This window comes from Alosa alosa, chromosome 10 (genome assembly GCF_017589495.1).
Source record: "Alosa alosa isolate M-15738 ecotype Scorff River chromosome 10, AALO_Geno_1.1, whole genome shotgun sequence".
NCBI classification, from domain to species: domain Eukaryota; kingdom Metazoa; phylum Chordata; class Actinopteri; order Clupeiformes; family Clupeidae; genus Alosa; species Alosa alosa.
In genome coordinates, this window is record NC_063198.1 from 3,964,192 (window position 1) to 3,980,520 (window position 16,329).

The window sequence follows — 16,329 nt, forward strand, 5'->3', positions numbered from 1 at the left end:
ATAAAATTCTCATAGTTTGAGAACTTTAAATTTTCAGAGTTCACACATTTTTAATAAAATATACTTTTGGGAATGCAAAAGTCTTTTTATGAGTATTATTTAAAATTAAATTGCAATAGCCTATAGATTAAATGTAATGGAATATTCAACTAAGGTAGACTGCTGTTGTTCACAGCACTAAGCTATTTATGGTTATTGATATACTCCGAGTCTCTGGCCCTCTCTGAGAGCCAGGCATAGTAAGCTGGCCCTCGGAAGAAAAAGTTTGGGGACTACTGGCCTAGTGCATGGCGTACCTGGGGTCTGAGCATACCTAAGACCAGCCGCTCCATTGTTTTCATCACATGTGATGTTGGAGCGACAGGCCTGTAGTCATCAAGCTCACTGGGGTGTGGTTTCTTGGGAACGGGGGTGAGACATGATGTCTTCCACAGTGTTGGAAATTGTCCGAGACGTAGACTCCAGTTGAAGATGTGCTTCAGTGGCTCCCCCAGTTCAGCAGCACAGGCCTTGAGTAGCCTTGGACACAGTCTGTCAGGCCCGGCTGCCTTACGAGGATGGAGTTTTTTACTTGGTCCGCTGAAATGATGGGGGAGATGAGGGGAGTGGAGGGTGAGGAGGAGGAGGGGTGCTTCTGTGAGGGTTGTCGTGTGGCTAGAGACTGATGGCCGTTGGCTGAAGCCATTGTTGTCGCACTGCTCGTGGTCACCATGTGGGGGAGAGGTGCGATAGCCTGATCAGCAGTGATGATGGAGGGGGGGGGGGGAGGGGAGGGGGGCAGCATCTGAGGTCTGTGTGTCTGATGGCTGTAGACTGAGGTCGTTGTCACCTCTTTGTTTGTGGTAGCCATGTGGGGGAGGGGTGCAATATCCAGTGATGGTGGGGGTGAGTGTTGCACTGGTAATGAGGTGAGGTGGGGGCTGGGGGATGGGCAATCGAACCTGTTGTAAAAGTGGTTCAGCTGGTTTGCGCTGTCCACGTATCCCTCCACAGAGCTGCTGCTCTTCTGAAGGCCAGTGATAGATTTCATACAGTCCCACACCTCCTTCATGTTGTTATCTTGCAGCTTCTGTTCCATCTTCCTTCTGTAGTCCTCCTTAGCCTCTCAGCTTAATCTTGAGTTCCCCCTGTACTCGCCTCAGCTCTTCTATGTCCCCCTCCTTAAACGCCATCTTTTTCCTATTGAGAAGGGTCTTGACATTACTTTGTTATCCAAGGCTTATTATTTGGATAGCAGCGTACAGTCCTTGTGGGAACAACAATGTCCAAACAGAAGTTCAGATAGTCAGTAGTGCAATGTGTGACCTCCTCTAAGTCCTCTCCATTCAGTAGCACACTCCAGTCAGTGGACTCAAAGCAGTCTCTCAAAGCCTCATCTGCTTCCGGTGTCCACTTCCTGAAGGTGCGTGTGGCAACTGGTAGCCTCTGAACTTTTGGCTTGTACATTGGCTGCAAATGAATGAGGTTATGGTCCGACTTCCCCAGTGGGGGAAGGGGGGTGTCACCGTAAGCATCCCTCACGTTTGCATAAAAGAGATCTATTGTCCTGTTTTTCCTAGTTGGGCAGTCAACAAAGTTTGTGAGGTTTTTGTTGTGCTGATTGGTTGGGTCTATCCAATTGTGTGCAGAGGCATTTTTCCTCCTGTGTCAGTTGAAACGCCCCATATTCACGTCTCAATGCTCCAATTCCAGATTCCTATTCTGACTAGAATTGAGTTCTGGCTACGTCAGGCTAATTAATTGGAGTAATTTTGAGTAAGAACGGAATATACATTTGCAACGAAAATGCTAGGGGAAGTCCATACAAGATCATTACAGAATGCAACATAAGCTACTGCATAGGATCTGTAATTGCAGGTATCTTTGGCTGATGTGAATTGCATGAAATTTGACCTGTAGGATCACTTTTACACCCTCTGAAGGCATGCTGAGTTTCGTGGAATTCTGTTCATGGGATGCACATGCACACTCGCATAAACACACACACACACACACACACACACACACACACACACACACATAAACAGACATACACACACCATTAACCCCCCCCCCCCACACACACACACACACACACACACACACTCACAAGTGAACACACACGCACAGAGAAGCACACATATACACAGAAGCAAGCACACACATGCACACACTCATTTACATGTACATACACAAAAATTGCAAGAGTAGGAGTTGGAGACAAATTGACAAGCGTGATTTAATTTTACGTGAAGAATGTGCAGGACTGGGCGGCGGTCCTCTCCACAGTATCATAGAAGTGTAATGATGATTTGAGCCTTGTCAGTATCTTAAAGTAGTGATTTACTATGAGTAGCAAGTTTGCCAACAAGGCTATAGCTAGCTATATACTGTTTTGTTGAAAATACATATTCTGGTCAAAACTACCCCGATTAATGTCGTTACCATCCACAAGGACATTTTATACTAGTTACAGGTATGATCTAAAAATAGGCCCTCGGTAGACCAAACTTTTCCTTTAATGAATGATCATAGCTGTTCTATTTTCCTGTTCAGGCAGAAAAGGCTTTACACTTGCATGTTAAATTTGGTACAGTTTTGCCTGTGCCATTGCTCACCTTGCCAACTTGATGCAGCAAGCAGCTGACTGCCTATTGCTCTGTGTTTCCTTTCCCCTCAGATAATTCCACGGAGAAGGTCTACATCATGATGGAGGCACGCCTGGGAGCTCTGTTTAAGTCGGAGGCAGAGTACACCCTGCTGGACAAGTAAGCGCCAACCTTTGACCTGCTATCTGTAGCTACTCTCTGCTGGACCTGTCTGAATTCTCAGACGTATTTGCTCAGCTCTTCCCCTGGCCTGTTTAACTTAACTGGAGCTCAGCGCTGAACTGCACTGTGGGGAGATGAGGCCGCCTGCTTCCTGAGTGGTGATGGGAGGAGAAGGTCCTCGGCCGTTTTAACATCTTAAGCCTTTATTTGTTATTTTTGCAAGTGGTTTGTTGGAGCTGTTAGAATTCCAGTGTCACATTTAAATATAATTTTGTGCTGTCAAACAGTTAGAAAGCTATGATAATGAGCTAAGCTGTTTCGTGACTAACTTGGATTCTTTTCTCTTGTGTTTTTTCTAAATTATAATTGTAACTTGTGCTGCAGATTGTTGCTTTGGGTGAATGAGAATTACCCCTCCTTGCTTTCACCTTGAAACTCTATTCATGACCTTTATGTCCTCTCATTGTCCTCTCATTGTCCTCTCATTGTCCTGTCATTGTCCTCTCATTGTCCTGTCATTGTCCTGTCATTGTCCTGTCATTGTCCTCTCATTGTCCTGTCATTGTCCTGTCATTGTCCTGTCATTGTCCTGTCATTGTCCTCTCATTGTCCTCTCATTGTCCTTGGGCAGCTTTAGCTGTTGAACTTTCTTTTACTCTTTCTTTTACGCCGCAGTCAACCATAGGCTGAGCCAGACTTTGAGAGATATGACTAAAAGAGAGAACAGAGGACAAAGGAGAGACAGAAGTCATTACACAGCTCAGTGGCTGTCCTCAGAGCTGCAGGAAGCAGCGTCAGAGGATGGGGTGAGACAGGACAGGCAGAGAGACAGTCAGACAAAACAGATCCTGCTCCATAGAGCTGCCTACGCCAGGCACACTACTGGCTCCTATGGAGGCTGACAGGCCAATAAGCTTACGGTGTCAGGAAAGATTGAACCGCTGTCTTCACTGCTCTAATCTCCCTCCCCCAGGTTCCCTGGCAAGGCACTGAAAGGGAAGAAGTATAAGCCACTCTTTGAGTACTTCAGCAGGGTAAGCGCTCGTCTGACCTCTGATACAATCAATATGTGGGCTCTTTGGGAGAGTTATATTAAGCTTTATGGTATAGTGTGCTCTTGAGCTGTAAAATAAGTTAACTTGGGGCTATTCTGTGGCTTTACAAAGTCATTTTTAGCATACAGTAAGTCATTTTGTTTAGTTCCATAACTTGGTTGGAACTAGCTTTTGTCTGTTTATTTTTCATGTTGGTCTCTCTCTCTCTGGTGCAGTGTAAGGAACATGGGGCCTTCCAGGTGGTGTTGGATAACTATGTCCGTGAAGAAGAGGGTACAGGGGTGGTCCACCAGGCACCATACTTTGGCGCTGTAAGTACTATTGGGCTGCTGAAAAAAAGACACTTCCTCTCACCTCATTTATTTTCATTTATTTAATTTAAGTCCCACGCATAACTGTTGTAGCATACAAACCCTAGCGGCATTACCTTAGTGCTGTGTGTGGAGATACAAATGTGTGCAAATCAATGGGAAAGATGGCAATTAGAGATTAGTGTGTCACCAGACTGCCTCTGTCATCACCGACGTAAAGCCGTTGGCCCATGGTAGGGTGTTTACATTTTTTTTCATGCTGGTGCAACGGCCGTTCAAAGGTAAAATATATAAAGCAGCTACAGCACAGAGGACATAAAAAATCAAGTCAAAATATGTTATAAATATGCAGATCTCCCAGTATAGGCTTGCACGACAGCGTGTGTAATGTAACAGTATGAAAATTGAACATCACGATTATAGTGATCAAAATGATTGTGGTTGGCAGTATTATCGCAATCACATGTTGAAGTGTGGTGGAAATGATGGAAATTCAGCAGAATAGCATTAATGTCAATGTCAATTTATTTTATATAGCACATTTAAAAAACACCAACAGTTGACCAAAGTGAAAGTGCTGTAAAAATAAATAAATAAATAAATAAATAAAATAATAGTAATAACAATACAAAGTAGATCCTACATTAACAAAATAGCAATAAATGAAAGCAGTTGTCACAAAAAAAACAAATCAATGAAAAGAAAACCGGATCAAGAACAAAAAGAAATGAAATACAAGGTAATAATCTAAAATCTAAAATATTTTTTAGTGGTGGTGGTATATAGCAAAAAGCAATTGTTTTTCAGTCCTTGAACAATCATGCACAAACCGTATGGGATGAACACGGAATGGCCACAGAACTTTCACAAAGATATGCTTTCATTGGCTAAACAATCGGGAAAATAAGTCCCTTCAGGGCGAAACAAGACCCCAACCGCTGGTGCTTGGGGGTCCGGTTCGCCCTGTTGGGACTTATTTTTCCGATAATGACCGGCGTTGTATACATTATCCCTTACATACTCATATATGGTATATGGTCATAATAATAATAATACAATTCAATGCTAGCGTGACAGAGAGCATCAAAGGCAAGCAGACTAGTAGGCTATCTTTCCAAACACGCTCACATCCTTAGCAGACAAACCATCTAGATGAACAGACTGATTGTTTGTTTGTTTTGTTTGGAGTTTTTCCTCCAAGTAGCAGGTTAAATGGGCAGAAAAGGCACACAAAAGAGAAGATTTAATTTCACCGATGGGATCATTTCTGATGGGCCATTGGACAGGGTGTGGGCCCATTTTGGTGGCCGATGAGCCCTGAGTATGTGTTGTAGAACAAATTGGGAGACAGAAACTTGGTCATAGAAAAATACAGGAATTACCCTTGAGGAAAACTGAGAATGACATAGAGCAGGGATAACTGGTACCAATATGCATATCATAATGGGCAGAGTATTTTTTAGACAGAAACATTTTCATTTATTTCATGTCCTCAAGCCTTTAAAGTTTCAGTTTTTTAAACCAAATCGTTTCATCCATGATGGTGTTGTGTTCTTCCCTCAGGATGATTATCGTGTCTGTATGGACTATGACATTATTCAGAGAGACTCCGCGCCAATCTGTCCTGTGGATTCATCCGGCTGCTTCACGGCTGAAGTCACCCACTTTGTTGGGCAATATGTGAAGGTATGGTGCCCTCTGAATACATTAAAGAGCCCATCTGAGTTCTGGCACTGCAATATTTTGTTTTTCACACTTTTCTTGCAGGTTTGAAAGCTTCCAACATATGAACGCAGTTAATCAAACATTATTAGCCAATATACCAATGATGAGCACACAATCCCTGCATGAGTCTGTGGAACCACAGATTTGTGAAATTGCAGATTTTGATACGTACTTTATGTATGAATTTGGCACACGGTGTATTATAGAAAAATGGGATGTTTGAATTTTCCAGTCTGTTGGCATTGGAAGTTGTGTTCTACATCAGTTAAATGAGCTGTGCTCACAATGAAATGTAGATTTTTCATGAAATGTTTCACAAATGATCACAAATTGTGTCAAACATTGTTTCAAATGACCTGATTTCAATGGAAATTCCATTTCATTTTGATGTCACATTGTGAAACCTCCAAGCAACTCAGTGCGAACACGGCTTTTGGCAGCCTTTACACATCAATGAAAATAATACCACATGATTGTGGGTTCTACCTGCTCTGTAGTCTTAGGTGTCTTGCTGTATACATATCCCCTCCTTAGTCTTCCTTGACAAATGTATTGCCATTTATCTTTTTTCCGATGGACTTGGGCTTGAGGTAATTAAAGAAGAAAAGCTCCTGACTTCTCTTTGTCAGGATCTCTGTCCTGCTGGCAGCTTCTACATTTATAGTAGTTTCAGCCTGCTGCTCACCGTCCTCCTTCGGACAAACACAGGGCGATAAAGGGCAGGCTGGTGAGTTACAGGCCAGAACAGAGGAGCTGCTGTCAGCACTATGCCCAGGAGGGTGGGGGAGTGGGCAGGACCTGCAATGCAACAGCACTGCGCTTCTCCGAGGAGGTCCTTCGAGGTGATGGATGCTAATGATGAGCAGAGGAGCCCCTAGTTTCCACAGTGGCAGTGCCTGTCTTTCTTTTTTCACGACACCCCCAGAATCACACACATGGAAATAGGCTGCCAAAATGTCAGTAGTCTTCCAGCTGCCACCTGTGACTTCTAGGTCAGTTAGCTGTCCGTTGTGTTGTGTTGATGTGTTTTGGTCTGAATGTAGGCTCCAGCACTTCACGTTTGTCTGTCAGTATCAGACTGTGGTGGTTTGCTTGCCATTTAACCTGCTTGCTTTTGGCTGTAGGGCAGTTAGCCACATATCTGCCCTCAAGGTTATTTTGGCAGAGGACAAGATGGCTGTCAGGATGTTGGATTATTCCTTTCTTTTCCAGTCTGTAGCACCATTCTGTTCAGTTTGGAGATATTGCTGATGAAGGTTTTGCAAAACCAGGACAGAACCTATCAATGTAAATGTCCCTAGTATGTTTTTTCACATTGTCAGCATAGAAGATGTCCAAGTGTTAATTATATCATTGTATTTTTGGCAAACTGCAAACTCAGCCCTCCTCCACATCTTATGGCTAAAACACTCACCTATGGTTTGGTTGTGAAACACATTTATCTCTTTGAGGATTTTGTTCTCAGAATAAAATTGCTTCCCTTCATGGTTTGTGAAACCAAGATTAAACAGTAAAAGAAGATTTTCCCCACCTGTTTTACTCATCTTTACCAGGGGTGCCAGTAAATATGCAGGTCACTGTATGTCAGTGGAGAATACCATGCTTCAATGCTTATAGATCAATGCTTATAGATCTCAGTGAAAGGATATCGGATAGGTGCAAATACTGCCAGGCTTTAGGGAGTTGAACAATTGGCATGGTAAAATTCAACAGAAGCCTGGTGTAACGCTGGAGGTCAAGAAAAGGGCACTGACAGCACTTTATAATATCTGTGGGCCCAGAAGTGTTGTCTGTGATAGAACCCATTTTTTCTAGCAGCGCCCCTGCTACAAGGACACAGTGGATGTGTCTCCATTGAATTAATATGACTTTTTGTAGGCAGTTTGGCGCATCATTACAGCGGGAGTGAAATGTGTCAAAAAAGGGATGTAGCGAACGGAGAGAGCAGTGACCCCACCCGGTCTTGAACCCAGGTCTCCGGGCCACTAAACCTGCAGCTTGACCGCAACACCAAAGAGCCAGGCCCGTTGGTATGGCAGTCCGAGTGCATACTCAGCCGCCACACTGCCCTCCCCTTTGGAAAGCTTGCCCATGCGCTTCACGCACAATAGCGTCCCTCACGCAATCACCAGCCGTACTTCCAGCGTAATAATCAAGGACTGTTGCAAACGTACCATGGGTGCAGCAGTACAATGATATCATGCAGCACCTGAAAATAGTCTCCGTAGGCTATAACTTCTAGCAACAAGTTTGAGCTGCAGCAGATTATTATTACGCCAGATTGAGAGTATAGTTCCATGTCAAATCAGCCTAAAAAATCTCCATGTTTCATATTCCGTTAGTCTTATTACACTTTCTAACTTGAGAAGAGACAAGTTTTAAATAGGAAAATTACCGGAAATCTTAAGTCACTTAAGCGTGATGCTAGCAGGCGAGATGCTAATGGGCTAATCCGATTCAATGATCTATGCTAGGCTGGAGCTAAAAGTGGTATCGCCAGACTCATAGAAAGGCTGCATGAACTGGAGACAGGTAAAAACCAATTGTTTAACTCGAGGGGAGGTGGAAAATGAGCATATTTCCTCAAATGGTGGCGTATCCCTTTAAGAAAAAGCGACAATGAGGTATTAATGCTACCAATGAAGCATTGTTGATGTACTCTGTTTATTTGGCTGTCCCTTGTAATTTATTGATCCTCTGTCCCCTTTAGGATGCTGACAAAAACATCATAAAATGGTTGAAGGAAAGTGGACGCCTGGTGAATGCCAGTTCGTTCAAACATAGCTACCCTTTTTGCTGGAGGTGAGTAGTAGAGTGAGTGACGATCCAGAACTTTGTGTTGTCATCTTGTCGACTTTGTCCATTAAAGAGGGAACTCCTTAATGTCCATTAAAGAGGGAACTCCTTAATGTTCAATCTATGTTTTAAGCACCTGCTTGTTGTAAAAAAAAGTGAATGGTGTGTGTGTGTGTGTTGAACATGTTTAAGTAGGCTTGACAGGAGGCTTCCTTCAGGGCAAGTCAGTAAAACATTAGCATTTTCTGTCGATACTATCTTTTGCTGGCTCAGCATCTGTTGCCATTGAGGGAAAGGTCAGTTAAGTGTCGTATCCCCACCCATCGACCCTCTCCCACCCAGTGTTACACATGCTCATTAACCTCTCATAAATGCTGCAGCTCTGATGTCTTGCCTTTTGCGGTCTTCATGGAACGTCTGCTCCCCAGCTGGCTAAACGGGTTTCCCCTTTGCTGCCACCTCTGGTGCACCTCATTTAATTAATAAGTCAAGCATTGAACGCATCATGGACGGGTGTGAGGAATGACATCCACACTGTGCTTGTACAGGACAAGTGTAATGGGTAGTTAGTATCCGTTGGTGAGGACAAGCTCTGACATAAGTGTCTAAATGAAATACAAAAGCAATACAAATCTGCAAGTTGTGGATTTCGCTGAATATCACTGTAGTGACAAGGGAGTTTCAGTTTCAAACGGTAAATTTTTCATCTATCCAGGGCTGGACTACCCCTGTATTCTCAGGATACGTCACAGATACCCCAGTTTCACCGTCCCGGATACTTTATATAGGATACAGTATGTAGCCGGTTTAGGGGCCTGTTTAGAGCCATTAGTTGTATGGTGAATAATCTCTAGTAGGGGGATTGCAAGGAGACATTTGCATTTTGGGCCACCTGGTATTCATCAAATGTGTGCATGTGTTTTTGGATCTAATTGACAGGTCAGACACACCGCTGATCTACAAGGCAGTACCAAGCTGGTTTGTTCGCGTTGAGCACATGGTTGAGAAACTTTTGGAAAACAACGGCAAATGTTACTGGTGAGACTGAACCCCCTAACATAACACAACAGCACTTACACCTCTACCTCAATAATGCTTTTCCCCCTTAATACACCTCAGTGTGTAACAATGGACACTTTCTTGTGCAATATGGAAGTAATTAAAAGAAAGATGTTACAGCTACTGAAGTAAAACCAATTTGTCGTCTACCTTTCCTGCACAGTTTTAATTTATGTTATCATTACATATGAAGAATATAAAGACAGTGAGTCTCCTCAAAATGAGTCTCCAGTGAGTCTCAAAATGATTCTCCTCAAAATGGAATTGAAATGAAAAAAAGAGAGAATCTCTAGGACTTTTAATTACTCGAAAAGCACTGTAGGTATTACTTGAAGAATTTTCAGTTAATTGACAGATGCATTACATTAGAGGGTAGTTGTTGAGGTTTAAGTTTATTTATTGGTAGCTAATATTCTTTCTGCTGTAACAAGTCTGCCTGCTGCATTGTCTGCAAGCAAGCCTACTTCATAAACTGTAGATAAACCAGATTTGTTAACTGTCTAAATAGCCTAGGTTGTAACATCCTAGTCAGAGTTGTCTACCCCCCTCGAGCAGACATGTTTGACTTTTAAAAATGGATTAATCAAAACCATTTCATTAAACTTTTCTTAAGTGTTTGTACCATGATGTGCATGTATTCTGCTTGTTGACAGTGCTGTTTGATCATCTTGTCGTGGGCAGAAAAAGATTTAGCTCCACTAAAACTGATTAGATCTACTCATGGTTTGATCCACAAAATGGCGCATTCATTTTTGTGTATGCTCACAACTTTCACAAGTGTGTTTACAAAACACCGCTTGTGAAACATATTTTGGTGATCTATTTAATAGCTGCTACTGTACAGTACATGAAAGGCTCCTTGAATCAGGTGTGTTCCAGACCACATTAGTTCACCACCTGATGTCACTGTACAGCTCTGTCTAGGGACACAAACCCTCCCCCTCTCCTCTGTCCTGGTAACATGGGGTCAGGGTTGATCACTGATGTACTGTAGATGCATCCAGGTGTGTTTTCGTTCCGTTGCGGTTCACAGACCTGCAGGGAAAGTGACGGCAGCTCCAGTGACACCTGCCCTGATTGTTGTGCTCTTGTGAAGGCTACTGTTTGCCAACAGACACACAGACTCTGGTCTTAAGTAACGGCTTGAGGTGAATTATTTAAAGATCAGATGGAAAGAAAAGATGAAGGTCATGTGGCCAGGAAAGATGGTGACCTGAACCATCAGCACATCCGGACTGCAAAAAAACTACTGGCTGGCTTTCAGGCAGCAGTAAGGCTTTGCTAATATGACTAGAAAATAGCAATTGCTCATTTGAATCTTACTGTAGTGTCTTCACACAAGTGTATTTCATAATTTTCTTTGCTTGCTGAAAGATATTTTGATATCTAGGGACCTGGAAATGCAGCCATCTTGTGCAACTTTGACATCTACCACAGCAGTTAATGGCATCCTGTTCTTGTGGTGCATGATGTGATATTTGTGTTCATATGTTTGTCTTCCATGCTACAAAGTTTAGACAGGCTAGGAATAAAGGTTTTAAAGATAATAATGTCCAAACATGGCCGCCGTGACGAGACATTTTTGAGAGTGTAAAATTGATGGAAAATCAAGGGTGAATGTATGAAAACATTGGAATGGAAGTTTTGGGACCTAAACATTATGTAGACAAACTTTGAGCAAAATCTGAGATGGTGTAGCAACCATTTTCATGGATTCTGTCTGTTTTGACACAGAATGACCCTTAACTCACTTTCTGGAGACATCTATCTTACTCTCACACAGAACTGACTGGTCTTTACTTAACATGGTTTACTATGATGATGAATGGATTGAAGAATTTCACCAACTGCTTTTCATGAGCAAGAGAATAGCCTTGTCCTTTCCTTTGTCTAAAAGTTATCAGTTGAATTGGAGCAGGGCAGAGAATTTGAAGCATATGGAGAATTATTGACTAGATAAAAAAGCTGATGAAAAAGATTATAAGAAGAGAAGAGAGTGGAGTTGAAATATGAACCTGCTTCTTGACAACAAGTGCTGTATTTCCTGCGCTAGGAGTCTGTGATATACATTTACAAACAAACCACACTCGGGGGTCGAATTCGGTACCTCTGTTACCTCACATCATTCAGTTCTCTTCTCCACACAGTGCAGTGGTACTGATTGGTAAACCTTATCTTGTTTAACGCTCCCAAAAGGGTCCCACCTGGGAGAGAGCCAGATGCAGTTTGGACATTTGTATGCTGAGAGAATGGCCCCAGCTCAATGCTGCTAGTCCCTCTCCACACACACCTATGACAAACTGCCCAGATGTTGTATATGTTAATACACTGCAGTGTAGCATTGCGCTTCAATGCCATTTAATCCTTTCATTATTTCATACATTGGTTGAAGGTTGAAAGCCCTTAAATGTCCATGCTGTCATTAGAGATTGTCAACCATGCATTTATAAGCAACACTGATGTGCAAAATGCACACACACTGGCTATGGCATCTGGTACTGTATGTACTGATCTCCAGTTGTATGGTTAAATGAACATATTCTCCCTGATTGGTACAATCCTTCATGCGTAGGCATTTGTCATGTGGAATGAAGATGCATGAAGTGGAATGAAGTGGCATGACTCTTCTGTTGTATAGGTGTACATTATCATGCTAGCATATCCTGGCATGCATAAATTGATGTTCACACACATTTATTTCAAAGGTCAGAGAAAGACTTTTTAATATTGATGAATGGTGTGTGTGTGTGTGTATCATTAATATCAGTGTGTCAGTATCAGTATCCGTGTGTGTATTAATATCAGATTCCAAAAATAATTCCGTGAAAATGCATGGATTCCATTTGCTGCTACTGGAAGCAACTGAATCCATGCATTTCCACTGAATTATTTTTGGAATCTGATCCCTTTATCATTCCTGTTCGTTTCAGACTTTCATTAATTTCGACTTATCGAGACTAAATTCAAGATGGCGTCGAACGGTAAAATTCCTTAAGGTACTGTCTGTATAAATCGTCTTGTAAATAAACTACCAGTGCTTTTTCAAAGTTCTCCATGTCTTGTTTTAAATGTCAAGGCCCTTGGAAGTCTACCAATGAAGTATGGAGCTACTTTGAGCCTCGTAAATGGTGTAAAACAGTGATTTATTTGCATGGCTAGGCCGATGCCCGAGGTACCACAACGAAACACTGTGTTGGTAGCATTGGCTAAATAGCGCCAGATTTCTGAGTGTAGGGGACAAGCCGAGGTGAGTTATGAGACATGCGTTCACACTCGGTATCATGTTTCAACACACTTTAGGTCAATATCACACCGGAAATCTCCTTTTAAGGTGATTCATTTTTAAAACCTGTGTAGAATAGTTTACTGTGCGGTCTGCTACTGAGGTCTTATGCTATACAGACAAAGCTTTTTGAAAACAATGTGGTACGATAACTTAAAATAATTACTAGTGGCTTTAGTTATCAGTAAAATTCTGTTATAGCAATTCACTGAATTGCTATCAGAAAAATGAGAGCCCCTGACTAAAATGACAGCCCCTGCACAAGCTATCAGGTTAAATTGATGCTCCTTTCTCTTAGTCTAAGTATTTTGATGAGCAGGTTTTGTATGGAATGTATTGAATAATGTAGTTCAATAGTTCCTCAAATATACATTCAGAAATTGTTTTCATGAAAAAATCTCCCTTTAGCCTTAATATGGTTTAAATGTAACCTCACACTTTCTTGTGGGATTAGGATCTATCTGGCCCTGCCCCCTCTCCAAACAATGTTCAGCTACTACTGGCTGCTGCAGCTGACACACTAGCTAGCTTGTTTGCGTCTTAATGAAGAATTGTCCCACCCCAGGGTACTCAGGATTGGTTCTGTACCCTTATGGTGCACTAATGGATTGATGCCTGAATTGGGCCACATAGACTGTGATAGGTTGAAACATAGTTCTAAAGTAGAAATCCTCAGCCGTGACATTGACTGCTTATTTCGCTTATGATACATCTTGGAAAACATAATACATAGACATCATACAAACATGTTAAAATGTTAACTTGATTTTCACCAGAGGACTCTCTGACTTACTCCAGTTGTTGGACTTTCAGTTGTGTGGCTTAGGTCTTGTTGAAGGTGTTTTAAAGGAGATTCTCAAAGGAGAGGCTTAGTTTGGTCTGTGTGTTGCTGCTGGAGGGAGGCGGTATGATTAGTTGTGCCAAACCCACATGCTCCTTCTGTGCGCCCTCTGAACACTTATTGATTGGATCCCCCTCCTCATCCTTTATGATTGGGATCTCAGAGTCCACCTATTACCTAGTGGAAAGAGGGCACTGTGTTTGCCATACCCTTATGGCTGGAAATACTCTGAAAGCATAATTGCAGGAACCAAATCAATATGTTCTCATATCCCATTCGCCTTCATTATTCTCTTTTATTTTTTTTGTTAAATGTCCGATATAATTCAAGTCGGGCCTACTGCATAGCTGGCATGTAATGCGTGTTCACTGAAATTATGAAATGAAGGAAAATAATTGTAACTGTTTGGGTAGAGTTGCTAATAATTTTCCTGTTCACCTAGTATAAGGTTCCTCCTCCCCTCCCCCTCGACGCTACATACTGTAATTAGGGCTGTAATGAAACTGTTTTGAAGTCACGTTAATTTTTGGTACAGTAAGCCTATAGGTACTGCTAACCTAAAATTCAATATTTTTGATCAACAGTGGGAATAGTATTTTGAAAAGGTGTCATGTGTTTTGACATTAATTGACTAAACTGACATATGGTCCGCTACTTAATATGTTTGTGTGGGAACTCAAGTTTGAAACATGGTCCGCAAGCAAAAAAGCGTACTGTTGATTACTGTTAAAGAGTGAATTTGGTATATTCGGTTCGCATATTTAACCTAACGTCCTCTACGTTCAGTACAAATATGTGTATCTTTACACCCCTATTGATCAAATGACAACTCTCCTATGCTCCTGAAGCAGGCTGTTCGTTGGCTGGAATTCGTTCCCCATTTGTACCTCTTTTCCGTGCATCCTTAATGGACAATTAGAGCACTGTGGGAAGTGATCAGCTGAATTTATCAAAACAGTGGATTGGATTAGGATCATGGACTGTAAACTAGAAAACAAAGGCATCAGGCGCCAACATGATGCTGTTTAATTAATCCTACACAGTCACACTTTACATTCCACATTCACTCCTAAGGAGAGGGAGGAAAAGAGAGTGAGGTGGAGAAAATCATTCAGTTGATATATTGGGTGCCTAAATAGTAATGCCTGCCACAAATGGGAATTGATGAACTCGTTGCTCGGCTGGTGGAACATGCCTTCCCATTTATACGCTGATGTTCTCTAAGGGTAGCACCATGTCCCACAAAAAGAAAAGAAAAAAAACATTATAAAAATGTAAAACTGTTGAGATGAAGGGGATGCCTGGGAGAGAGCTTTAACCTTTGCAACTTGTAAAAGAAGGCTACAGTTTATTTTTAGATGCATAAAAGAATCAAGAAGCTGCGAGAAATGACACTGCTTCAGAGAAATGACAAATGAGACTGATTTTGAGTAAGTTACACAAATGACTCCTATGCTAGTGAAGCGTATGACTAAACCGAGTTAATGCTGTAATAGCATACCTGTGTCATGAAGGATGTATTCAACAGCATGGATGGATGATTTAATTCAATAATAGTAACAATTGTAAAAATAAAATTCTTAAAATAATATTAAGTGATATCCTTCAGTAAAAAAAATGAAAAAACACTGCGGATAACATTAATGACATTAAAGGTGCCCTGCCACACAAAACCGTTTTTATTTGTATTTTTTTTAAACATGTTAGGTCCATATGTGTTTGTGCTATGTCGTGAATGTGAAAATGAACAGCTACCTCCTCTGTAAGCTCTAGCCACTGAAAAGAAATAAGCGGAGAAATCAGGCCAATTGCAAACGCTCTTCAGATTGACGTGGAATTGATGAGCTCATTACTATTCATGAGCTCGCCCAGTTGAGACCATGCCCACAAAATTCGTTTAGCTCTGTGACAGTTTTCATAGGCCTATGCAAGGATGGCTGAATGTCAACGGACTTGTGCGCAATTCACAAATAGAACTTCAACAATGCATTTTGCCCAAGAACCCAGACTTAAGGCTTCAGTTTATTTTTTTGGAACAATGCCACAGGCTTTGTGAAAAGGTTGCTGTTGAAGCCTGGAGCAGGCTACCATCGCAGTCTACGACCAGTGCCTGTAAGTAAAACGTAATTGTCAACTCAAGGAAGTGCTATGTTATACAGGTTTAATGAACTCGCTAACTTAGCAGGTTTTATTTATTCACATTTGGACAAAGCTAGCACTCGCTAGCCAAGGCTAAGTTCATGCCATGAAGCTAAAATTAGTTGATAACGCCTATGGACGAAACCTACTAGCTGTTAGCCAATCAGAGTCAAGTTGCTTAGCTCGTTGAATATTAATGAGAACTGGAGCAAATTGAGCTGAGTCTTCATGCAGGCTTTCAATACCACGCTAAAATGGCTTGAAACAAGGTAACCAAGGCATGTTTTCCACAAAAAATGTTAGAGTCCATGGTAGAACTTCAGACATTACCACAAAGTAATGAAATACGTGTGGCAGGGCATCTTTAAGG

General features: G+C 41.8%; 1 protein-coding gene across 3 annotated transcripts in view; it reads left to right on the forward strand.

Annotated features, from left to right (window-relative positions):
- iars1 (isoleucyl-tRNA synthetase 1) overlaps positions 1-16,329 on the forward strand; it is a 60,718-nt gene that overhangs the window by 11,733 nt on the left and 32,656 nt on the right. For all 3 annotated transcript variants that reach the window (XM_048254333.1, XM_048254331.1, XM_048254332.1), the window contains exons 8-13: positions 2,660-2,747; positions 3,724-3,784; positions 4,021-4,116; positions 5,680-5,802; positions 8,552-8,643; positions 9,577-9,675. In XM_048254333.1, the coding sequence (XP_048110290.1) occupies positions 2,660-2,747; positions 3,724-3,784; positions 4,021-4,116; positions 5,680-5,802; positions 8,552-8,643; positions 9,577-9,675 (559 nt within the window). The remainder of the gene's footprint in view (positions 1-2,659; positions 2,748-3,723; positions 3,785-4,020; positions 4,117-5,679; positions 5,803-8,551; positions 8,644-9,576; positions 9,676-16,329) is intronic.